Raw genomic sequence first — 26,170 nt, 5'->3', positions numbered from 1 at the left:
AAATTGGACATAGAGCCATACAGAAATTTGAATATACCACACTATTTTGTTCGATAAAATTCGCCTGTTTTGTCTAATCAAATACAATTTCAAGCCGACTCAGTTAAAACATGTACAAATCAAATTTTTCACTATGAAAATAAAATTCAAAATTTTTCAGAGCTATTTTGCCCCGTATGGATATTTTTTGAGTGTTTCTGATCTTCTGATTCACCCTGGACTGCTTTTATCTTTACTTATCTTTACTATGTTGGTCTGTCCCTCTTATATAAATAAAATAATAAATAAATCATAATTGTAATGAGACTTGTAAAGTAATACTGACTATCCAGATAGTTATGTCTATAAAATAGTGTGTTTGCATTTATTTAAAAAAAATAAAATCATTATTTTATTACAATCGGTGATTTCATTATATGTAATTTGAGGATACATAGATATATATTCATAACGAACCTCAGATTTCAGAATAATACAAGCCAGCATCCCACAAGGGTGCATTCTCGGTCCCATCTTGTACACCCTTTATACTGCTGATTTCCATACACACCCCAACACCATCATTACATCTATGCGGATGAAACTTGGATTCTATCATGAATCCTATCCAAGTAGCCTCAAACATCTGCTTACTCGTCCAACTCCCATCAGTTAAAGGTTTTCGCACTTTTGAGCTTTTGCTCTAATTTTTGTTTAAAAGTAATTAAAAAAAGTGAGTCTTTCTATAACATATCTCCCACAAAGCCTATCAAAAAAAGTATTGACTGAAAAGTTTCTATTTCGACGAAAGTCGAATTTTATTTTCGGATGCAGTGCCAAAAAATTGGGTTCAAAGATGGTCTTGTGAGCGTGTTTGATCAACTTGAGTTTGATGCATGAGTAAATATCGAAAATCCACCGTACTATTTCACGCACAGTTGAGCCGAATTGGCGTTCTAGTACAAAAGTCAATATTAGAGACGAGAGATGAAGAGATGACAACCGTGATCATGATACTCTCTCTCTCTCTCTCTCTCTCACACACACACACACACACACACACACACACACACACACACACACACACACACACACAAACAAACAAACAAATAAATACACCGCATTCAGTTAATGTGAATTTAAAAATTAAGTGAAAAACGTGAACGGTTTTCAGTTTTACATAATCCCTTAAAGCTAGCTGAAATGAGAAACATCTATCTCATCATCTAAACCTAAATAAAAGATGATTATTCGGAGATCGAGAGATGCGGTCTAGTGTGGCGTAGGTTTTAAAAAAACATTTTCTTTATTATGCCAACGTTTCGATCTTTATTGAGATCCTCTTCAGGGCTCAAAGTGTTTGTTTTCTGCGTAATTGTTCCATTCTTGTGTGTCGTGTTGAGAATGCCCAAGGGGTCACTAATCACCACACACTAAATAAAAGACTTGCTAAAGGCCTTTGAATTACTCCAAACTTTTTTTATTTTGGTTTATGTCGTTTAATACCGACTGATATCTACGTTGGGCTAGATTTTATACAAATTACTGCTTCGTTTACTGCTGATGCGTTTTGCGTAAAAGAAAATTTAAAAATTTTCTATTTCGATTATAGACGTTCCTTCGTTTTCTATGATGAATGCAATATTGTATTTTATCCAGACGAGTTGTTTTGTTCATTCTTCTACAACTCCGAAGATTGAATGACTCACTTTTTGTAAGTCAGTCTTTGTGTTAGAGGGAGTCGTCCTTTCATCCTTAAGGACCTACTCAAATTAAACCTTCAAATCATCTTTTATTGAAGTTCTATGATTCATTGTCGACAACTCTTAAAAACGCTCTTGGGCTATTGCTGATCGTTACAGCTACAATTCATGAATGAAAAAACACTGAGATTAACTTTTTGGTTTGAATGTTATATACGGTATTGTAAAATTTAGTGAGGTGAATGAACCCGTAATTTAATCGTCCTCGACCGTCTCCTGGACGGTCTTTACTCGTTGGTATTCGCTTTTCGGCCCTTCTCCATTCAGTACATGTACTGTGTACTATTAAATAGAACTTTCATTTAAATAAAGTTTTAAACTGTCAATAGTAAATTAATATCAGAAAGTATTCCATTGGCTTAGTTTATTTATTTTCGAATTTATTTAGGCTGATTATCATGTTGATCAGTCCATTTTATGTAGGGTTTTTGTCAATAAATAAAATTGGTGAATTGTTTTGTATGTCGGTACACATAATTTTTCTCGAGTTTAATTCTGTGTATTACTCAAAATAATAGTTTGTGGTTTGGAGTGACTTCAAACTTGTTTGAACTACTAATGGTCTGTATATTACGATACGAAGTACTTCTTTGCAAATTTGTCGTATGTATATTGAATTTGATCCGGATGAGTTTATTTTCCATCCTTGTTCAACTCTGCTTGGACAACTCTCTTATCATAACGTCAGGATTTGTTTTAAAAAGAAATATCCTTTCATACGGGAATCGAATTACACCTTCGATTCTTTTTTATGTAGAAATTTTCTTATTTATTGTCGTCAGATTTTACAAACGCTCATACAATCTGCAATTTCTAATTATTTGAAGTTCCATAGCTATATATTTACAAAGAATACTCAGATATCAGAATAATTCAAGCCGGCTTCCTACAAGGGTGCATTCTCGGTCCATTCCTGTATACCATTTATACTGCTGATTTTCTTAGCCACCACAACACCATCATTACCATCTATACAGATGACGCTTCAGTTCTGTCTTCCTTTCCAATCAACCTCCAAATTCCTAGATCACCTTGAGTTTATCAATGGCTGCTGCAAAAAGAGGGGGACAGGACTGAATGGGGCAAAATGTACCCAGTAAAAAAAACCGTCTCGCCCTTAAATGTACAACAACAACAAGCTTCCGACTTCCACACAAGATTTAAAATATAACAGCTTGACAGAAGACATTGACAACTAAGAAGAATTTTAAAACTGAAATCTGTTTAAGCCGTCAAACTAATTCTTGCGTGTTTTTATTATCGACCGTATTATGTTATAGGTTGTAAGCTGTGAAGTGTTTGCAGTTACTTTTGTTACTAATCTCTATTACTTCAACGTTTTATTGTTTAGATGTTCTGGTCGTTTATTTCGCTGTCTTCAGTGTTTGGGTGATTTCTTCTGTGAAGTAAGTTTTAATTATGAGATCGTGGATGATGTGAGGAGCTGTGTAGGTATTAGTGTTGTTTGTCAGTGTTGTTTGGTGGATTAAATCGGGATCTTTTTCATTGTTCTATTTGACCTTTTTGTTCTTCGGTCCCTTTTCTTTTTAATTTGTATAATGTTCTAAATGGTGTTTGTGGATTTTTGTTAATATGTGTATTTATGATTTTTTTGTCGATGTTTATCTCAGTAATTTTCCTATTGGGTTTGCGATTTTCAGTGCTGTTTTTATGCCTAATTTGTTTAATAAGTTTGTACTTTCTTTCCCAATGAATGTGATTGTGGTCCACCTAGTATTTGTTTTTGTGGTGTAGTTTTATTTTTGTTTGCGTGTGTTGTTGATTATCTTACTGGGTTTCTGTTACACCCGTTATTGTATGCTGTGGTTTGTATTATTTTTCGTACTTGTTTAGTGGGATTGGTTTCAGTCTTCTTCTAACTGTTGATGCCACATTACTTTTTGAACTGATAGCCTGAATACAATATATGTTCACTAATTGTAGAACTCATCAAATTATGGCTATCAATAGATTTAATTTACTTACTTCATCATCTTTGTTCTTCATTCCAGTAGTATGGTTTGAAGCCATCATTATGGACAGGCTATTCCAAGTTTCCTATAAAATAAAAATGTAAATAATAATTGCACACGTACATTATTAAATTATTTGTAATTGTAAGTTTGAATGAGAAAGGTTTAAGTTTTAATAAACAGACGGATGATCATTCATGACCAGACTGGAAAACAACAGACAAAAACCAACAAAAAAAAATTTTTCGAACCCAGGACCGTTACCAGTGATCTCGGCTCAAAGTAAAGACATTTTTCGATCAGAATGTCACACGCGATGAAAAATGGATCCTGTACGGTAACACCAGGAGGTCATACCATTAGCAGTCACCAAATTACAATTGATGCAAAAACCAAGTATTCAAACAAAAGGTAATTTTTTTGTAAACGAGGGTAATCAGCTACGAGGTTATATGAACCGTCGGGGTGCCGGTGCTTTCGAAAAAAAATACAATTGTAATGTCGGGTTCAAATGCAGGGCCGCTGGATTCGAACCCAGGACCTTTACCTTACAGTGATGAGGTTCGTATCAACGCCTAAACCGTTGGTGGCACATTAGTTAAGCATCCTTTATTTTTCTGGCAATCTGTCTTATATATGATATATAGGTTAGAGATTACAGGTTTTATGCGGCCACCGACGACCCCCCCCCTCAAATTAAACTTTGGTTATTTGCTTTATATTGTTGTTCTATGATTCGACAAGACTTAGGAATAGGGAATAGGGATAAAAGAGGCGGCCACAAGGCCTTCTGCACCTTGACCTGAGTCTATTGGGCTCCCCTGTTGGGGCAACTCAGGGGCCAGCTTCAGGTTGTTAATCAGCCTTCATAGCTTTACCAGCGGCTCCTTGGTTAGGATCTTGCTTGCGGTTTTTCTCGACCTAGTTGCAAGAACCTGCACCTACATAGACCTTCACAGAAACATAGAATGTGCTCTGCGGTCTCCTCCTCTTCCTGGCAGTATCTGCAGTTTATTCTGTCTACACTCCTATCCGGTGCATGTGGTTTCTTAAATGGCATGTCCTGTCAGGAGTCTAACCAGAATACTGGTTCGGTTGCGATTGCCTTCCAGTTATTCTTTTGTAAGTTTTGCGGATGGTCCTTTTATGAATCTCTTTGCGTGCCTCATACCTATGGTGGTTGGTCCACCAGATTTTGGGCTCATTAAGGATCCATGTTAAGATGCTTAGCCACAGTAGGATTCAGGACCCTGCGACAACATTTAAAAACGCCCCTTTGCGTTTTTCTTATGTAATTACAGCTATATTTGATTCATGAGAAAACTGGGATTAATTTTGTTTTTCTGGATCGAATATAAATAGTCTAGTCATTAAATTATTAGTCTAGTACATAGCATTTTAATTTGTAAGAAAAAAGTTTTTTTTAGAATGTTGAAAAATTAGATTGTAAACAAGGGATCCACGTGTCCGTTAAAGGGGTGGAACGGAAAGGGTTGGCAACGGGGAAAAAAATCCCCCGAGCCGTGATTGACAGGGAGCAACAAGTGCCTAAGGTTTCGCCACATGGACGGCCACTTCCGTGTAATTACCCTTCCTGCACGGTGGGATCTTCCTGGCTATTAGAACCAAGTGTAAAGTTTAAAAAAACGGGGTGTAAGGTAGAACTATTAAACAAACACCGCGGTGTAACATTAGAAGAAATAAAATTTTGGCCGGCAGGCCCACCGCACCCCCCTCTTTCATCCGACCGACTACACATCTACATTTCCTAGTATTGATTTCCTACTAAATCCCAGCGAGGTGGTGGAAAAGAGCGACGGGGGTTAGAGAGAGCTGCGTAAAATACAAAAATATCAAATGTCAAAAGTTGGGCGTAGGGGAAAGGAGGCCGGGCGAGAGGGAAAATCGGGGGAAGGGGTTGTTTGAATATTAGAGTGAGATTTCAGGTGGTGGGGATACTGTATAGTGGGACCGCCCCTCTAAACCACCCCCTCGTACCCTCATCCTCAAAAAGCACAAATCAATCAAAAACTAAAAGAGGCTCCCCCACTTTTAGGCCAAGCGAAAGTACGCACTCCCCGTTTTAAAATCCAGGAAAACTGCCGTGATTTCCTCATTGTAATAAAGAACCCCCTTCATTCTTGCCACAAATAAAACTCCGCACCTCATTTTTGTTTAAAACATTGTCCATTCGAATTTAAAACATTTAATTACATTAAAACTACTGTTGATCAATACTTGTCATCCCTTGACTTATTTCGTCAAATAGCTCTTCTTGGCTAAAATTATACACAAAGGATACACATATTGTCCCATAAAATCTTAGTCTGGAATAAGAAAGCTTGTTCTGAATGCAAAATGAACGAGCAACATCACTGGCTTTTTTTCCAGTGAAAAAAACTAAAATCACGTTCCTTGGGAATACTTTAGAGACGTACCTTTCTGCCACGAATTCAATCAATCTACCGGCTGTCAAAATTTCCTAATTTGAAACTTTTTAAAATTAGTAGTTTGATCGTTTCCGATGGCTGCTGCCTGTGCTTGGTCTGTCAGACAAATCGCAAACCAATGTACGTTTTTGAGGTCTCCTTATAAAAGCGCACGACTGAAAATAACACAGATATGACAGTGAGGGTAGACAGATCATGACGATCATAAACGACCAAAATCGTTCTTTACCTACAGACAAAAAAAATCCTTCGAATCTCGTTGAGTTCTTACATTTTTACAGGCTCTGTCTTTAAATTGTTGTTTTGTAAAAAAAAATTGCATTATTTTTATGTGAGTATTCATAAAATTTTGCAGAAATTCTGAAGACATTCCGTCCTACCGTTGTTGTAAACAATCGACACAAAAACAGAAACGCCGTGATAAGACAAAAAGTTAATCACACCTACAGCCAATCTATAAGAAGCAATTTAAAGATAACTCAGCCGTTTTCATTTTGAAATCATCGAATTAGCCCGGTTTAAAAGGTAGATATTGGTTGAAATTAATTGGGACAACAGCAAAATTTACAAACTTTGTTTTCTTTGAAATTCAAAAAACTCATAAAGAAGAGTTCTCTATAAGAACACTAAATAATCGGACACTTTTTCCTTATTATTAACCAGAGGAAATTTCTCACATCAGCTGGATTTCAGGAAAATCACAAATTAAACACAACTCTCTCAGTGTGTATTAAGAATATTCTTAATTCATTAAATAATCAATATTATTGAGTAGTGATTAATTACAAAATATACATTGTTAATTATGATTATATTAATTAAGAATATTATACTTTCCAGTGCCTGTAAACACAATAAAAATATCTGTTTGATAACTTCATTGATGAATGATTAAAAAAAAATATATGTTAAAAAAATAATATCGTTTTATTAAGTCGTGTTACAAGAACAACCCTAATCTTCCTGTATTTGTTTTTGTAAATTTTCTTTTAATTGTTTCTCCGGAAAATAAAATGATAAATTCGAGATGGAAGGAAAAATATTTTGAGGTTTAAACGCAACAACCCAGAAATATCGCACTTTTTTTTATTTTAATTTCTCGGTAAAAATGTTTTAACTGAATGATATGAATTGTACATTTGTTGCAATTACTGTTTTTGGCCAATTTAATACATCATCCTATGAGTTTCTACACGAAACTTTTGTTTATCATGATTTTAATGCCTATAAAACTATCCTAGTACTACTTAAATTGTTTATAACCTCCTGATTTAAATTCTTTGTAAAAGGACCTTTGATCCGTATATACATATAAATAAATAAATGCTTAGTTGACCCCTCCCCCCCCAAAAAAAACCTGGGTTTGAAAAAATATGTACAATATTTAGGTCTGCAATGTAAAGTACCCTTGATCTCAATAACATTTCCAGTGTACATAATAAACATGTACATTAATTAATTTTTTTTTTTTTTTTTTTTTTTTTTTTTTTTTTTTAACGAGGGTTCGCAACAGCAGAGGTCATATAAACCCTCAGGGTGCCGGTGTTTTTGAAAAAAAGCCCATTTGTAAGTATGTCGGGTTCGAATGCAGGGCCGCTGGATTCGAACCCGGGACCTTTACCTTACAGTGATGAGCGCCGTGTCAAAGACTAAACCTTGCGGCCACCGACGCCCCTAATAAACATGTACATATTTTAAATAAATATTCATAACAATCAACTAATGGCTGACTTCTAATTCAAAAAAGTAGACCCTTGCTCTGATTTTGTTAGATATATATTAGTTTTTATATTGATAAAGAAATAATTAAATTATATACTAATACTACTAAATTATATAATTTATATTATTAATATTATATTTTATTAAATCCATTATGTTTAGTGGTCTAATTGACCAAATTACTCCTTTCAATTAATTATTCTTTTTATATAAGGTCCTGGTTGAGGTGAAAAAGTTATGTGATTATAGTTTATAATAATATATTAGTAATTATATTTATGTTTATATTTAACGTTGTATTATATTAACAATTTTCAATAGCTTTTTATAGCAAAATATATTAAAAAATAGATAGCGATTTTGAGACACAGAAAATAGATTTGTTTTTTTGATAACAATAATAAATAAATATATAACATTTGGTAATAATGCTATAATTACTATGTCCCAAATATGTTAGAATGTTATTAGCATAGCTATTATGTTTGTATCGTTCAATTGAAAACAAAAACGTCTTGCGACACGTGTTGTATACTACACACCAGAGAAACATCTAAGTGCCATCTATCCACGAAACCCACAACTCAATCTTACATACCGAACAAATGCATTGTTTTACTTGTAAGATATAGTTATATTGTACGCTAATCGATATTTTTGTCAATGTTAATTTCATATTTAAAGTAGACATTATGCTGCTGTTAAGCATTACAAGACATTTTATGAACTTCCAACAAAATTTAATTTAATTAACCAGCCGGCATTTTAATGTTTTGGAAAACTTTACATTGAAACTTACAATTTTCATAGCATAAAATATATAATAAAATGATATCAATAAATAATTAGTACATCAATTAATCAGCCTCTTTTCAGCTATTTGAGCAATAACAAACGGATTCATGAGATTTGAAATTTTTTTAATACCATTATATAATAAGTTGTGTTTGTAGACGAGCAAAGGCATTTCTTCATAAAATATTTAAGTTCTGTATTTTTATAGTTACTTTACTCCTAGACTTGTGCACCATAATACAGTAGAGTTTATATCAAACTATTAAAAGTTAAATTTGGGAGAAAATGATATGGTATTATTGAATATTATTTTATTTAAATTGTGTTTAAGTTATTAAACTGTGACAAAATCTGTGAAAGGTTAACGATGGACAAAGAAGAAGCCTTGATTTTATTATCTCAGGTGCAGTCTTACCTGTATAATTCTGAAGGATGAGGCTAAAGTTTTAGAAGAGTGTTGAATGCTTTGGACATGATTGGTGCGCTTTGATGCGTAATGTGGGAAAAAAGTTGGTAAGTTTATCAGTGCTTAGAATGCTCATTGCTGAAGACGTTAATATAGGAATAAATATCTCTTGGTTTAAGATCATAGCAGTATCTAATGCAGGAATGATTAGCAATTTGAAGGTGAATATGAGGAAAGTGAAAAAAAAAATATCGTTACAATAAGAGAATAAAGGAATTATTAGGGATTTAATAAGGAGAACTCGAGTTTTCTGTGGAGAGGAAACACTAAGACATCAAAGAGAATGGAGGCTTGAGTAGACCTTTTTAATAATAAAGCTCACATATCATGCCACGCTAAGCTGGGAGTTAAAAGGGCTTAAAGTCTGATTTTTACCTTTAAAATAAATTTGATTGTCAGCATGGGAAGCTGCGTTATTTCATTATCAGAAAAAACATAAGTTCAATGTGCATGAGTGCATTACACTAAGCAATCGTGTTATTATTTTATGTTTGAATTCATCTATTACCTTTTTCTTTAAAACTTGCAACAGTAAATTAATGTTGAAACATATTTGATTATCGAAAGAAAATCAAAGATCGATATGTTGCATCGTCTTATGGCACAATGCTTGAGTAACCTTGCACATGAGTAACAACTCAATGGACTGACTAAGATCAGCTGTTTATGACAGAAGATCTGTTTTGTTTTAACTGTTAATGGATATTTCTTTTTATATGGAATACCCCTTGGCCACGTACTTTACAGGGGGATGAAATCGTGGTGTGACGATGTCTTTCTCTTTAAGCAATAAACGAAAATAAAGCCATGGGTGATAAAAAAGTTTTACAAGAAATGGAAGTTTTTAGGACCGACGATTATTATGTTTTGATGAATAGCGAGTCCAGTTTGTGGTGTAGTCGTAAAACGGGTGAATTGGACGTTAGACCAGGTGGGCGTTTCATGAATTATTCAGTAAACTTACAATGAGCCTAATTGTAAATCAATCCTAATATTAGGTCCATTTTTATACTTTTCTTTTTTTTTAGGATGGGAGCTGGCCAATTCGGGCGACCCAGAGTGCCTCGGCATCTTCTTTGGGCTGATTGGTAAAATTGACTTCCAAGCTGATGGCGAGGCGAGGCTTATGCTTATTAAAGAGACGGATGATGTTGGTGTGCTGCCTGACGGGAGAAAAGTCATCAAGATTCGTTCTATTGCATTCCTCCACCCGTGCGGCCCGGATGTCAGCCCGTCTGAATCTGGACTCAAACCCTGCAAAAAGCACAAAGGCGGCAGCACGAATCTGTTCGAGCCTCAAAAAGCCTCTCTTACCAAGACTTGGGGTGCGATGAAGTCTGTTACCAATTCCATCAAATCCACAACACAACATGCAGCTGCTATGGCCACTTACCAGGTACTTGCAGTATATGTAAAGTAAAATTTTGGCAAAAGTAGGTATCTGTTTTCAATTATTTCCATTTCTTGTTATATTTCAAATTTGTAATCCATTAAAAAAGCAATACTAGTTTGTGTGTGGGGGGGGGGAAGAACCAACCATAAGAAATGACTTTTTATGAAATATTTAGTGCTTCATCATGTTTAACTTATTGAAGATACTTCCCAGTATGATAAATCATTCCTATTTCATGATTATGGTCTTTCTTCTCTGTTTCTTTAAAAATGTAATTCATCTTATTAACACAACGAAAACCTTTGACCTGATTAAATAAAATGTTAGCCCTTTTTCGCACTATATGTTCAATTCTTCATATTAAACAAATAAAAAACAACATGACAGGTTGACTATTTTAGGCCTTGGGGCAAGGCAGGCACAGATTGCCGATCCAAATTTCAGGATCATAAGTATTTTTAACTGTATACAATAGCCCTCTTGTCATGCGTACAGAAGACGTACGAGAGGATGCTGAAAAACAGACTACAATGGTGGCTGGAACGGAATAAGAAGCTCCCAAGCAGCCAATACGGTTTTCGCAAAAACCATTCCGTGTTTGACGCTCAACTACAACTTATATGCGACACGCATCTAGCTTTTACCGATGATAGATATATTCTAGCATTGTTTTTGGACATTGAGGGAGCCTATGACAACATCATTCTGCACATACTGCAATCCAAACTTAGGAAGATCGGTTTGCCTCTACTGTTTATCTCTAATGTCATGGAATTAATCACCTGTAGGGAGATCTTCTTTGAGGTCAACGGCTCGATTGAAGGTCCCAACATGACATATAAGGGCTTACCACAGGGAGGGATTCTCAGCCCTCTTTTATACGCTTTGTATGTCTCGGATTTGGAGTCGATTCTCCCACAAAATGTCCATATCATACAATATGCAGATGACATTTGTATCTATGTTAATACCAAAAATCCCGCGAAAGGACAGGAAACCCTGAGCTCTGCTATGAATACAATCGATCAATGGTTTCAGGAAAATGGCCTCAATATATCGGAAACAAAATCAGTATTATGCCCCTTCTCCAGGAGGAGACGTTTGAATATGGGCGCAATGGAGAGAATTGGCAGATACCAAATACCGGTTTCCTCGAACGTTAAATTCCTGGGATTATATTTAAACAGAAAGCTTCAGTGGAACGAACACATTTCACGTATATTAAAAAGAGGCGAACGGCTATTTAACATCTTGAGAAGCTTCACCTGCAGCAAATGGGGCGCTGATCCTGTCATAGGAATGCTGTTCTACAGGTCAGCAATTCGAGCGACAATTGATTATGGGTCGGTTTTCTATGGACACGCCCCCGATTCTGTACAACGACGAACTGCAGTATTTCAACGCAAATGCCTGCGGCGTATCCTGGGATGTCTTCCCAGCACTCCCATACCTGCTCTTTATGCCGAAGCATGTGAGCCACCACTGAACTTAAGATGGGAAAAATATGCAAAAAACTGCCTAATTAAAATGTACGCTAAAGATAGTCCGCTATTAACGAAAGTAAGCCATTTAGCTCAAAAGGTTTTGACAGACAGATACTGGCGAAAGAAAAAAGCTCCGCTTATAGTGGAATCGTTCCTCACCCTAGTCCCAACAATATATTCTGTTTACAAAAATCCGATACTACCAATCTTCTCGCTGGAATATCAAGCAATAATAAGCGAAATAAATTGTCAAGAACTTAATTATACAGGACTCCCAGCCAATCACGCAGAAATGCACTTCAGGGCAGACAGCTGCGAAAAGTTCCCAGATCACCTCCTCATCTTCACAGACGGATCAAAACTTAATGGCTCCACGGGTTGTGCATTTTATGACAGCCTGAACCAGTATCACGAGAAACATCTACTTCCGAATTTGGTTAGCTCTTACACAGCAGAAGGTATAGCCATTCTGAAAGCGCTGGAATACGCCGCGAGGATACCAAATAAAAAAATTGGGATCATGACGGACAGCCTCAGCACGATATGCCAGCTACGCTCTTTCAATCTTCTTAATAAGTATGAATACATTATAATCGAAATTGTCAGGTTAACCTTCAAATTAAAAAATCAAGGCAAAAACATTGTAATATGCTGGATAAAAGGGCATGCAGGTATAGAACACAATGAGAGAGTCGACCAGTTAGCCAAGGAGGCAACCATTAAAGGTTCTCCCACGCCTGTGCAGCTAACCGTCGGAGACATGACAAACAATATAAAAAGAGACATATGCAGAAAGTGGCAAAACTGGTACGATACGGGCACAGCAGGGAATTTCTACCGGTCATTATTTCCAACATTACAAAAGAAGCCGTGGTTTCAAGAAATAGAGAAAGGAAAAGCTTTCTTCTCAACAATTACACGACTCCGAACTGGCCATGGCATCTGCGGCTCATATTTATACAGGATTAACTGTAGAACATCGCCAAACTGTGCAACGTGCGATGTAGAAGAAAGCCTTGACCATATAATATTACAATGCACCGAATATGAGGCTCAGCGAGAACAATTACAGAAAGAATTGGACGCTCGGCCAATGAACTTAAGCTCGCTGCTGGCAGAGGGTGACAAGGAGGTCTATGACGCCTTGTACAAATACTTCAAGAATTGTGATATTAATGTTTAAGTTGCTGTTGTTTATCGTATTATTTATTTATATTATTTATTTACAAGCCTATTTATTTATTTATTCATCTAGTCATTCCTTTACATAAATAGATACTTTGATTGTTAGTCACTGGTACCTGAATCTGGCTGAATATCCCTGATAAAGCAAAAAAAAGGGAAAAAAAACTGTATACAGATCTTTGTGCTTTTATGTATGTAATATGTGTTATTTATTTAAATGAATGTATTTATTAGCGTGAATGAAAGGGATTGTCCCCAATCACCCTGGGGAGTATTGACTACTCTGGGGTAGTGTGAATGAATTGTAGTGTGTGTGAAACTAAATTATAAGCGTAAATAGCCTTATCCCTAATTACCCCAAGAAATGTGTAATGATGTTGTGTAATTGTAATGTGTTTGTTAATGTGTAATTTTATCTGCAATTGACCCAGACAGGCTAGCAGTGGGATATAAAAAAGGAGAGCATCAATTGTAGTCCTAACTGGTCTGATTTTAACAGGAAAAGAAATTAGTAGGGTTCAAACATAAGAAAGAAAAAAAAGAAAGAAAGATTGGGCTGACAATGACTAATGTAGTTTACCAGCCTTAAAACTAACACACACACACAAATATCTTACACGTATTAATCCAAATACAATTAAAAAATATATTAATAATGTTTTTTTGTTTTTTTAACCCTACACCATGGCAAACATGAACTATTGCTAAGAAGCTTAATAGGCATTTCTCGAAATGGAAAATTTTAATCAATCCTTGCAAAACTGAAGCCATTCTATTTACAAAGATGTACATGGTGGTTCTGTGGTAGGATAACAGGTTAAATTTTACTATGCATTAAAAAAAATATTATACATAGTGGTCTTATACTATTCATGTGCAGAGTGGCATTTGATGAGCTCGATCAATTATAAAAAATTGCAAATAGTGTAAATTAAGTTCATGCGTCTAGGTACAGGTTTCCCACAAAATACAAAAATTATTGACCTACACAAGAATACCGATATTTTTGGAAATTAGGAATTTTGTGGCTCTATGTACTATAAGTTTCCAAAGCAAGTGTGAAAGGATCTCGACTGACTTGGCAGCCAGCATAGGAACAAATTTCAGCAGGGAAATTTTCTTTTCTTTTACTATCAATTTTATTTTGGGTTCTTTCTTGGTTATGGGTTTTTATTTGTATTTTCCTCAGAAACTCAATCAGTTTTATTTTGTTAATTGGTGTTTTTTAATTTTTATTTATAATTTTGTGAATTTTTTAAACTCAAATCACATTTGAATAGAATGTACATAAACAATGTTTTGTAAATAGTAATCAATTAATAAATCTATCTATCTACATATTAATTTGGAAGTAACAAAATAAATCTTGTTGATGCCAATCCAACAAGAAGTTTTATAACTAGATTAAAATTTTGACCTAAATACATACTAAACTTCCTTTCATTTTATTTTTAAAAATTAAATTCCTCAGTAAATATACATATATAAGAGCACATTAGTATTTAAAAAAGAATTCAAGTAAGAGAAAAAGACAATATGCTAATTATATATCATTTTTCTATAAGATAGTAATAAATGGAGTATATATCTAAGTTTGATTAATTTGGATTTTGTATACCCACATACCAAAGATTTTTCTAATGCATTTTGCCTGCAATACTAAGCAATTTAGCCTCATATTTGTTATCAACATTTTGTATGTACATAAATTTATTTTTAACCATTGCCTCTTTAGGTAAAGGGTGGTGGAAAAAAGGATTTGAAAGACAGGGAAAAGTTTGAAAAACGTATCCTTGAAGAATTGCAGAGGGTTTTTAGTGATACCGATTCATTCTACTTCTGCTGTGCTCAACCTGGAAGCTCGGAAGCGGATTTGACAAACAGCCTTCAGAAAAACAGCCAAACTGACTCGTCGACTGATGACAGATTCTTCTGGAACAAGCATATGCTCAAAGATATATTAGAAATAAATGTAATTTCATTTCAAGTTGTCATCTATTGTTTTCTCTTGTTTGTATTATTATTCAATATACGATTTTCAGAACAATTTAGCAAAAGCTTGGATTTTGCCAATCATTCAAGGTTTTGTACAGATAGAGCAATGTGCTATAGAGTTGGACCCTTTAACTTTTAGTTCATCGAGAATAGAGGTGGGTGTGTTCATCAATTAATCACAAACTGTTATCAGTTGGTCTCGTGTTATGATATGACCAATTTCTTGATATCTATTATACTAGTGATAGCATTTTTATTTTTCTATTTTAGAATATTACAATAGGGATAATAAGCAGGAGGAGTAGATACAGAGCAGGAACCAGGTATAAAAGACGTGGGCTGGATGATGAAGGAAAATGTGCAAATTATGTTGAAACGGAGCAGTTCGTTGCTACCTCAGATCATCATATTTCATTTGTTCAAGTCAGAGGCTCTGTTCCATTATATTGGTCTCAGCCCGGTTACAAATATCGACCTCCACCTCGCATCGACAAAGGTTAATTTGAAACTGGTTCAGACATGTGAATTTTACAACAAAATCTGTACTTTCAGGAGAAGCCGAAACTAAATTGGCATTCGAAAAACATTTTGAAGAGGAATTAAAACAATATGGGCATGTTTGTATTGTCAATTTGGTAGAACAGACTGGTAAAGAGAAAGTAATATGGGAAGGGTACACTCATCAAGTAATGCAATACAATTCGAACGCAATAACTTACGCTACTTTTGATTTTCACGAGCATTGGTAAGGATAAAGTTTCAATCTAAGAAAACTTTCAACCATCTTCCTAATTGAATATTGTTTTTAGTCGAGGGATGAGATTCGAGAATGTGTCTTACTTGATTTCAAAATTAGAAGATGTGATACAGGAAATGTGTTTTTGTTGGAAAGACCGTCAAGGTGTGATATGCTGGCAGCAGGGTGTGTTTAGAGTCAACTGCATAGATTGCCTCGACAGGACAAATGTTGTTCAAGTAATTTTTTCATATCATTATCTCCCCCACCAAAAACCATGTACGCATTTTAATATTTATTACAGACTGCTATTGGTAAATCAGTACTGGAGATACAACTGACCAAACTCGGCCTGCTTCCTCCTGAAGGCAGTCTTCCCAGTTCTCTCAGGACTACTTTTCAACTCCTTTGGGCTAACAATGGTGATATTATTAGTAAACAATATGCAGGAACGAATGCTTTGAAAGTAAGTTTTGATAAGACAAACATATTTTTATTGTAAATGTGCTTGAAAGTGAACATTTTTAAAATTCAAAATTGATGAAGCTATTGCTGAACAGAATTTAAATTTAAATTAAAAAGTAGGAAAACCATTTTTAACAGAAAACAATACTTAAAGAGATAGATAATCTGGGTAAAAATATAATATAAAAAATAAAGTAAAGAGAAATCATACAGTAAGGAGATTTTGGATTTTTGTAAAATTTCACTAAACATAAAAGATAAGATATTCTATCTATAGGGATTGGACAATACAATATTCAGGTCAAAAAGCTATTATTGTCATATAGGAGGGCTTAATGTCCAACTATCCATTGGGTGATGTATACGAGGGGACAAACAACTTTACACTACGCTTTTAATATTATTATCAGTTAAAAAGGCATGGACTTTGCTGGAATTTGAACCAGTGCAATGACTCAGATGCCCAAACCACTCGACCATTGCAATCCCCTACTGGTCAGCCATTGTCAACATAGAATCCAATGTGTGGTGTGTAGTGACTCTCAACACGACACACAAGAATAACACAATTACGCAGAAAACAAACACTTTGAGCCCTGAAGATGATCTTAATAAAGATTGAAACATTGGCACGATAAAGAAAATGTTTTTCTAAAACCTACGTCACACCGGCCGCATCTCACGATCTCCGAATAATCATAGAAACTAATTAAGCATTTGCACCAAACACTTCTGAACCTTCATCACCAGTTGGAAAGATGACAAAATACCATTTCCAGGGTTAAAATAAAAATTTACAGGGTACAGTAGGGTAACCCACCCAAGGAGGGAAAATTTGACAGGTGGGTTGAGATGGGAAGTTGGTGTCTGAGTGGATCGAAGTCACGATAGCTCAAGTGGTAGAGCAGCGGCGTATTTAGCCAAAGGTCGTGGGTTCAAATCCCGCTCATGACACTGACTTTTTTATCTCAACCATCTCAATAAAGATTAATTAATTGAAAAGAAGTTATTTGGTCAATCAGAGCACGAACTTTAATGAATAAAAATTATTATACATTTCCACAAATTATGACAGTACTACATCAAGCACAATGGTTCATGGGCAATTGCTCAGTTCTCAGGCTTAATTTTAAAAAAAAATTGATCGTTTTTATGATTTTACAATGTGCAATTGTTTAAGTTTAAATAGCTGGTAGTTTTATGGAGAAAGTTTCCAGACAGGATTATTGGGTAAATGCAAGAAGAGCTATATTCCATTACATTTGAACAGGTTTTACTTTTTATGTCGACAAGTGTGCCGAAGATATCTTGTTCAAATAAAACTTTATTTTCTTTTCTTATTGGGTTATTGAAAAACAAATTCAATGATTTAAGAAAATAAAGCTTACTCCTTTATTTAGAAATAAAGTCAACAATAACATTGCATTTAATGGTTAACAATTAATGTTGATAAATGTAGGAAATGTTATAAAGTTGATTGATGTTAACAACTATTAATCAGGGGGCCATAGTAGCCAAGTGGTCAGCATTATAGACCCTCGGCTCCACACATCAAATACGAGATAGAATGTTCCTTGGCTAACATGCAAAGTTGCAAAGGCAATAAAAAAATCTTTTTGACTCAATAATAAAATTTGCAAGTTACATTTTGATAAAATATCAACTAAACTACTAAAACTAAATGTTATGAGTTACCTTTTTATTTCATTCTTTATGAAGAGTCATGTAAATTGTTATTTTTCCAGGGAGATTATACAAGAACAGGGGAGAGAAAATTGACTGGAATGATGAAAGATGGGATGAATTCTGCTAACCGGTGAGTAAAATATGCCAAAATAATTTCCCAGAAATCTGTTTTATTTTGTATTATTTTTTATACATTTCATCCCCTTTTATTTCCACACTGTTCTTTTACAATCATTAATTGAATTCAGGAACAACAGGTAGTACACATTCGACTTTCCTATCATCCATTGATTTAATTGAGAGACTTGTTAAATTCGTATCAGCCTACCATTCACATATAATTTTAAAAAAGTTATTTAAATAATGGAGTCTAATTCTTAAAATTTTAACATGCAGTTATCTGAGGCGGCTATTACTGGACGATTTGAGGCAAGGCGTAATCGATGTCTGCCAAGGTTCTGATTATGTTCTCCCTTCTCCCTCTTGCCTTCTGTTGTACGATACATTTGATATCTTAAGTTCGCCCTGTTATTATTCAAATCCTTTGCCGTTAGAACAAGAATTGTTGATTGGAATTGCAGCTTTTAACCTTTCAAGGTTAGTCTAACACTTATTATGTTTTAAAATGAAATGATACAACTTTCTTTCGCGTCTTGCTTTCTGTAATATAAAACTATAAGTCTATCTTTCAAAACAGAAAAGTTTTAATATTGTTTGTTTTAACCTCAAGTTTTAAAATTCTTTTTCTTGGTGGCAATTTTTACTCAAAACTTCACAGTAATCTTAACAAAACTGTAAGCAGTCTGGAAAACATTAAGCTTTAAAATTCCATTATAATAAATTAATCATAAATAATGAAAAAACATTTTATCTTTAATGTTATTGCAATTGCCTTCATTAATAAATAACAGGTTGTTTTTTTGCATATTTTAATATAAGTATTAATATATTTGCTATTACTGTCTTATTACATAATAGATTTTGCAACTTGATAGTCTCATCATTCCGGTCTGATTTTTCTTGCTGGTTCATCTGTTAAGACACATTTCAGTATTCAGTGTTGGTCTCTGTTATTTTGTCTTTTTTGCTAAATACATAATACTTCTAAAGCAAACATTAAATCAACCACATTAACATGCAAAATTAAAAAAAAACAAAAAAAAAAAAACAGCAGAATTCAAAATTACTCAGATTGGAGATGATAATACTACAAAGTTTCACCTTACAGACCTTACCACAATAAATGAAACGGGTTAGTTTTATAAATTTTGACATTGTCATCCACAAAAATAAAACTTGCAAACAATGCAAGGTTTAATTGCTGGGGGTTCCAGTGGTCACAACGGTTAAAACGTTGAAACAGCAACTCATTCATCATGGGAAGGTTAGTACTTCTAAATAGGCTTTTACAATGGGACCCAGTTATTAATGACCTCTGTATTTCAAACTCCTAGTTTTTTGTTTTTTTTTTAATCCTATTTATGTCTATTCAACATAACAATTTAAAAAAAGTTTATTAAATTGAAAAAATATTTTAATTTTTTTTTCTTTTTAATGGGCATCGAGTCCAGTAAAACCACCTATTTCTCAATTTATTTTCAACATTAACAAGTCTCTTGAAATTATTAAATACAGTTTATACCTTGATAAAAGTAGCGAAAGCACATAGTAACTTATGTCAGACTGACATACAACATTATCACAACCTACCACAGACTGGCTATTGAACTCAGGTGAGTTCAAAAATAGATGAATTGAAAGATATCTCTTTCTATAAATTGGTTTTGATTAAAATTTAGAACTTTTTTGGTATATTTGCCAGTGCACTTTTTAATATATCAAAAGCACAAATGGTTCGACACACAAAGTAGATCCATTTTTTTAAAATACTTTTGATTCTTTACACTATATCTACTGAGCATGAAGAAATTTTTACGTTTTTATAAATTAAATTTCAAACAATTTAATCTCTCCTTGATTAATATTAAAAAGTAGAATATTTTTTTCCTGCATGAATTTATATTCATAACAATTATGTGTAATAATAATTATAAATGACTTTTTTCTTCAATTTCAATTTCTTTGTAAATATTGATAAACATTGCATTTTTACAATCAAATTGAATTGAACCTAAAAAAAAAAATTAAAATTGAAGGAAAAAGTCAATAAAATTCAACATGTTATGAAATTTGATAAATAATTCGAACTATAATTTTTTTCTGAATGAATTTATGAATTTGCTGTTCACAATTAAATGCTTTTTTAACTTCACCAAGTACCTTGTAAAATTTCCAATTTTTTTTTTCAAAAATTTGTGTGCTCTACTATTGTATTTTGGAGTTTGTACGAGGGCAAATACCAGGGGTTAATTTTTTAAAAATTAGAATTAGGTTCATTCATTGTTAAACTTTGCAATCATGCAAGGCTTCCTCTTTAAAAAATAGTCCTCACATTTACATTGATTAATTATTTACAGCTGAGGCGAAGTTAAATTTTATTACAGACTTTTTGAATAGTGGTGACCATTTTCCATACTTACTAGGCTAAAATAATTCACAAAATATTTAAAATTTGCAAATCTTACAGCTTAAAAGCCGCAGTATACATTCTTCTTATTCTATTCAAAATGTCTCATGTCATATATTGAATGTTTAGATAATTAATAGTGGAAGGATTAGAACTGCAATGAAAGATGCATTTCATGCTACATTTTCTTTTTAAAGCATGCGAATATAATTCTAGGTATTACTTGAGCCGTTTCAAAGATGTTTATCGCCAAGCGACAATAGACATCATGCAAGGTAACATTTTTTGTGAAAACTATTGTTTTTATTTTTAATTTTTATTCTCTTTCAAGTTTAATCTGTTTAATCATTATTTTAACTTATTTTCGGTGCCTTTTGATTGTCGGTTCAATAGGTCAGCTTGTGTCAGAAGATGTTTTGAGTGGAGATGATGACACTGACGCCGCAGCAACAGCAGAGCATGTTAAACTCCTTATTGAAGACTGTAAAAAACTGCTGATCACAGATTCTTCACTTATTCTTGGTGCCTGGGGATTAATCAATGCTGATCCTATGTATGTACATAGTATGGAGAATTTTTTCAAATATGATGAGTTTAAATTATAATTTAAATCTAGTGTATTTATCTAACATTTTATTCTTATCTTTATCACATTTTTTCCAGAACGGGAGATGCTAGTGAAACAGATATGGACACAATTCTTATATTAACTCGAGAAGCATATTATGTAGCTGAGTAAGTTATTCATTTATAAATATAAATATCTATATTATATACCTTTTTGTTTTTAGTTATGATGATGAACTAGATCAGGTTGTGAAGTGTCAAAGGATTCCTTTAGAAGACATAACAATGGTTGAGTTAGGACCTGCTGATATGGGGATGTCACACTCGCCTCTTCAAATATTTAATAAAGTATGTCATACTTTTAATCCAAATACTACAATTTTTAAATTATCAAAACTTATGTTAAATCAGGGAAAGCACAAGCAGAACATTCAATATTGCTTAAGGTTTAGATACAAGGTGGAAGGAGGAGGCGGTGTTGTTTATCATCATACATTCAGATCAAGCAACTTGAGATTTTTCAACAATGTTGCCATTGTTATAAAAACTGAGGATGAGATGATTGGTAAGGGATGAAACATCTGTCTGTCTAGGAGAAAAAATTCAACTTCATGTGTTTTAGAATCTCTGAGGGCAATTTGTGACTGCATAAGAGTAGCAGTTGAAGTTTCATTCGACAACAATGTTCAATGGCATATTGGCGCCCCTCTGAACCGGATAACGCAGAAATCTGAAAACATGCTTGCACCAACTCCTCAAATGACAAGAAATATATCAGAGACTCAGCTTGAAAACATAAAAACTGCAGGTATATTACCAGACCAAAGTATTTATAAGTTTTGCATCCATGTTAGTAAAAAAAAAAATTTGGTTTTATTCCAGGGAGCAAAGCGATTTCTAACATGACTTCCAAAATTAATAAGATAGGCCGAACTCTAAATGTCAAAAGAAAGAACTCTTCTGCCCGAAAGGAAGATATTCAAGTGCCGGTATGTTTAAATACATAAAAACCATCACCTTATCATCACAATACAAATCATCTGGCATGTAAAACATTTGATTGTTACTGATCATTTTGGTTTTATAGACCAAACTAGGATAGGCAAACCAAAATGATCAGTAATGACTAAATTTTATGTTCACCATCTTACAGACATGGCAAAATCTCAAAGTTGTAAAACATTGTGATGAAATCTGAGTTTTCGATCATCCTGATCTGCCAATTTTCACTCATTCTGTTAGTTGTACACCCATTAGTCATTATTTTATCAGTTGTGTTCTTTTATAAGAAAAGATTTTTATAAACTGACTAATAAAAGGACACAAAACTGAAATTAACACACAGACCAACAAGTCAAAATGTGATTGATAAATTAAACCAGTGAGACAGAACAGGATGTAAGCGACAGGTTTATTATCTTGCATACCTCACTACAATGCAATATTTCATAATATAAATATAGCCTTGGTATCAAAAATTTGAATTTGTTTTTTGTAGGAGTTTACAGTTGGTGGTAATTCTTCTGACGAAGACGATGATGTTATTTGTGCAGACAATAGTGAAAAACAGCAAAAAGATACATTTTTGCCAAATGTAGGGATTGTAATGTCAAACACAGCTATAACTAAAGATGATGTCGATCCCGATGATGTAATATGTGAAGGGCTTTCAGATGAGAGGTCTGTGCCTAAAACATTAAATGTGACGCCTTGTGAACTGAAGGTTTTTAAATTTATTTCCTTTTCTCAATTGCGCAAAACTTTATATTAAAACTAAATCAAATTTAGGTCAGAACATTTTCTCATTCATCCGGCGAAGTTGATGATAAGGACCATTTCAAGCCAGAAGAAAGCTCACATTCGACGAGTAAGTTAGAACTAAATTTAGGTGGTATCACAGCATCTCAGAGTGAGAACGCGTTGAGATCGATCAAATCTGGGTTTTCCACTGCTACAAATGTACTCACAAGCCCTTCCGCTTCAGCCGCAGCTGTACTTTCTCCCCTCACTAAACTCGCTAAAGGGATGCAAACTTTAGGCGCTAATCTTGACATCAGAAGGTTGAAACAGGTACGACCTAATAATTACCAAGCTTCTGCTGAAACAAACAGGCTCAAAGAGATCTGGGCCTCGAGCGGTTGCAAGAGCAAGCTTATTGCCGTTTAGTTTCGCCCATTACTTCCTCACCAGGAATTGATTTTTATTCATTTTTTTCATTCAGAGTATATTCCTCCCAATCTGAGTTAGATATGAATTTTTATCATAAATATCTCTATAATGTAATTAGAGTGACAGGTGTTTGCCGAGCTATTTTGTAAATTCATATCTAACATTTTGCTATTTCCAATGCCTCACATTCCTTCCAGTTTACATATCTTCCCATTGAAATTTAAAAGTAGATTGTCCACCCTATTCAAATAACCCAATACATATTTTCTTCTACAAATGTCTTTAAATAAAAATCTTATTTTTGAACTAAACATTAAAAATACTTTAAACATTAAAAATGTTTACTCCATCAAATGGTCTTTTTAAATGTTTTAAAACTTTTCTTGAGTGACAAAGAAAGCTTCTATTTCCTCTTCAAATTGTACCTGCTATTTGATTCAGTATTAACAGAAAACCTTTCAAGAGGTTTAAAAAACTTATAAACTTTACTAAATAATCATTTTTAAGTATATAAGCTTATTTGTACTTATTATTCCTTGATTTCACGAACACTTTTTCTTATTTATTAATTTAATGTGATAATACATGTTTTGATTATTGTAACATTTGCTTAAATTAGATTGTGATTTATAATTTTCTTGTGCTTTAAATATTGTGTATTTATGATATTTCTTATGCTGTCTGAGACTGTATTTTTCGTACAGTTCTTATTAGCTCTACTTTTAAATCAATTACTTTGTCTTTATGTCTTTTTGTAATAGTTTAAGATTTAACAACAGACGAAAATAATTTAGAAATTAACATTTTACACGAGTACTAAGTTTAACTTCCAATAGAATTTATTTAAAAAACTAATCTACTAAGTTTTTTTAATTCAATTGAATAGTTTACATCTACATTTTATATGATGGCTTATTGAAAGTTGCCTTTTTTTGTTGCAAGTTTTAAATTTATGAATATTTAATTTATGTAAGACATTTTTTAATTCATTTGATCTCAATTTTATGCCAAAATCTCTGATTCAGCTTGATCATTAGACCAAAAGTTGTAAAAACTACTTTTTTTATATTTTTGTTTGTACAAAAAGTAGTAACACGCATAAGCTGATCAGGTTTGACTCAAAAGCAATTTTAAATTGAACTGTTCCATAAAAACTCAGATTATTCCACTCCACCCCCTCCCATTAGTTTCACATGAATTAAATACAAATTCCCAAACAAAAATATCAAATTCTGTGATTTATTAATGATATTTTAAGTTTAGGTTTTACAAGTCAGGCCTGTTGTCATTAAATGAGCTGATTACTGTTTAATGTCTGCAAATATAAAAGTTAAGTTCCAAAAGTTTATTTATGTTAATAAAAAAATTATATATTCCATTTTATATGTACAGATTAAGTAAATCAGTTTAACACTTACTTAATTTGGCTTTAATTTTAAGCCTAAGACTTTGAAAGATGATCTCATTTATTTTTCCACTTATTTACTTGCTCTGTTGAAAAATATTTTAGACTCAGACAGCATTTTTATTTATAAGTTACCTATTTGTGATAGAATTTTAGTTTCAGGTTATACTTTTAAAAAAAATTAATTAAACTGTTTCATTTTTATTAAAAGTAAGTAAATGTCTTTAGCTGATTGTGGTTTGAATAGAATAGAGATGTAGACGAGAGCTGAGAGCTTATATCAGTAGTTCCCTCTCCCTTTGAAGAAATCTCTCTCTGAGAGGAAAAAAATAAAGTCAAAAGTTGTGATCAGGACTTCCATTTTTCTAAAAAGGACGTGCATTTCATTTTCTATTCTATTCCAATGTTGAAATTAAAAATTTAAAGTGGTGACCAAATTTGCAGCTTTATAGTGTGAAAACAATAGCTCAAAAAGTTGGAATTGTATATGTCATAGTATTAAATAAAAAAATAGTGAGAAGACTTAGCAATTAAACTGTGAAATAAATAATTTATGTTATTATTGTACAAAGAGCTTTTATTCAAGTTTCCAAGTTATAATTGTAACTTACTTTTCTCATGAATTTTAATTGACGTCTTTTTACATAATTTTGACTTCTAATATATTTTTTCTTGTTTCAAATATTTGAACATAAATTGTCAAATTTATAAACTTATTAAAGGCTCTTTGACCTGTGAATCATACGTGATAAGATTTTATTTAATCAAAGTTAATTTTGACTAACGGTTAATGTTGCATATTTGTCATAGTTCAAGCCTCGTTTGTATCACTTTTGAAAGTGTAGTTGCCACTTAGTTTGCTTGTACTCAATAAGACTAATCAAAAACTGCCTTGTAAGTGGATGTTTAATTGAAAATCGATGACACAAGACTCCAATTTAGGATTGGGTTCGCAATTCCCAAAGTGCAGTGGAAAAAAATTGTTAACACCAGTTGGCAACTAATGTCAATTTGTAACGTAAAATTAACACTAGTTGAGCTTTGAAATAATATATTTTGTGATGTAGCCTAGTTGCAATAATTACATCAATGTGTAGAATTTATTATGCAATATTTACAATTAAAAGAAAAAAATATATAATCTTTCCCTGTAAAAATTTGTTAATTTCACTTAAGCAATTAAATTATTTAAAAAATAAAAGTGCTTTTTTTGCTTTGTTTTTTAACTAATATTGCAGGTTCTGAAATATCCAATATATATAAAACTGGAAACTGGTTCGATGGCAAATAAGTAATTCTTATAAAGTAACTATAAAAAGAGGCGGAAAAAAATAAATAGAAGAGTTAATGTTCACAAAGAAATATTTATTCACAACTCCATAGTTAACAATAGAAGTTTTCATTTTTTTT

The 26,170-nt window shown here is 33.1% G+C and overlaps 1 protein-coding gene across 2 annotated transcripts; it reads left to right on the top strand.

The window, feature by feature from the left end:
• The first annotated feature begins 9,769 nt into the window (after window positions 1–9,769).
• Window positions 9,770–25,935, top strand: LOC106669312 (phosphatidylinositide phosphatase SAC2). Of its 2 annotated transcripts, XM_014398706.2 has the most exons (19): window positions 9,770–10,079; window positions 10,177–10,544; window positions 14,946–15,182; window positions 15,253–15,360; window positions 15,476–15,701; window positions 15,758–15,950; window positions 16,015–16,180; window positions 16,246–16,407; window positions 18,152–18,222; window positions 18,489–18,689; window positions 20,836–20,894; window positions 21,013–21,172; window positions 21,283–21,354; window positions 21,411–21,534; window positions 21,598–21,751; window positions 21,809–21,994; window positions 22,069–22,175; window positions 22,685–22,909; window positions 22,975–25,935. In XM_014398706.2, the coding sequence occupies exons 1-19, from the start codon at window positions 9,956–9,958 to the stop codon at window positions 23,350–23,352; spliced, it is 3,321 nt and encodes a 1,106-aa protein (XP_014254192.1). In that variant the 5' UTR covers window positions 9,770–9,955; the 3' UTR covers window positions 23,353–25,935. The 2 variants fall into 2 exon arrangements, with proteins under 2 accessions (XP_014254192.1, XP_014254193.1); XM_014398707.2 differs by lacking the exon at window positions 18,489–18,689.
• The last annotated feature ends 235 nt before the right edge of the window (window positions 25,936–26,170 follow it).

Source organism: Cimex lectularius, unplaced genomic scaffold, assembly GCF_000648675.2.
Source record: "Cimex lectularius strain Harlan isolate CLEC.00 unplaced genomic scaffold, Clec_2.1 scaffold35, whole genome shotgun sequence".
NCBI classification, from domain to species: Eukaryota; Metazoa; Arthropoda; class Insecta; order Hemiptera; family Cimicidae; genus Cimex; species Cimex lectularius.
The sequence above is the reverse complement of the archived record's forward strand: the minus strand, read 5'-3'. Positions and strand labels throughout refer to the sequence as shown.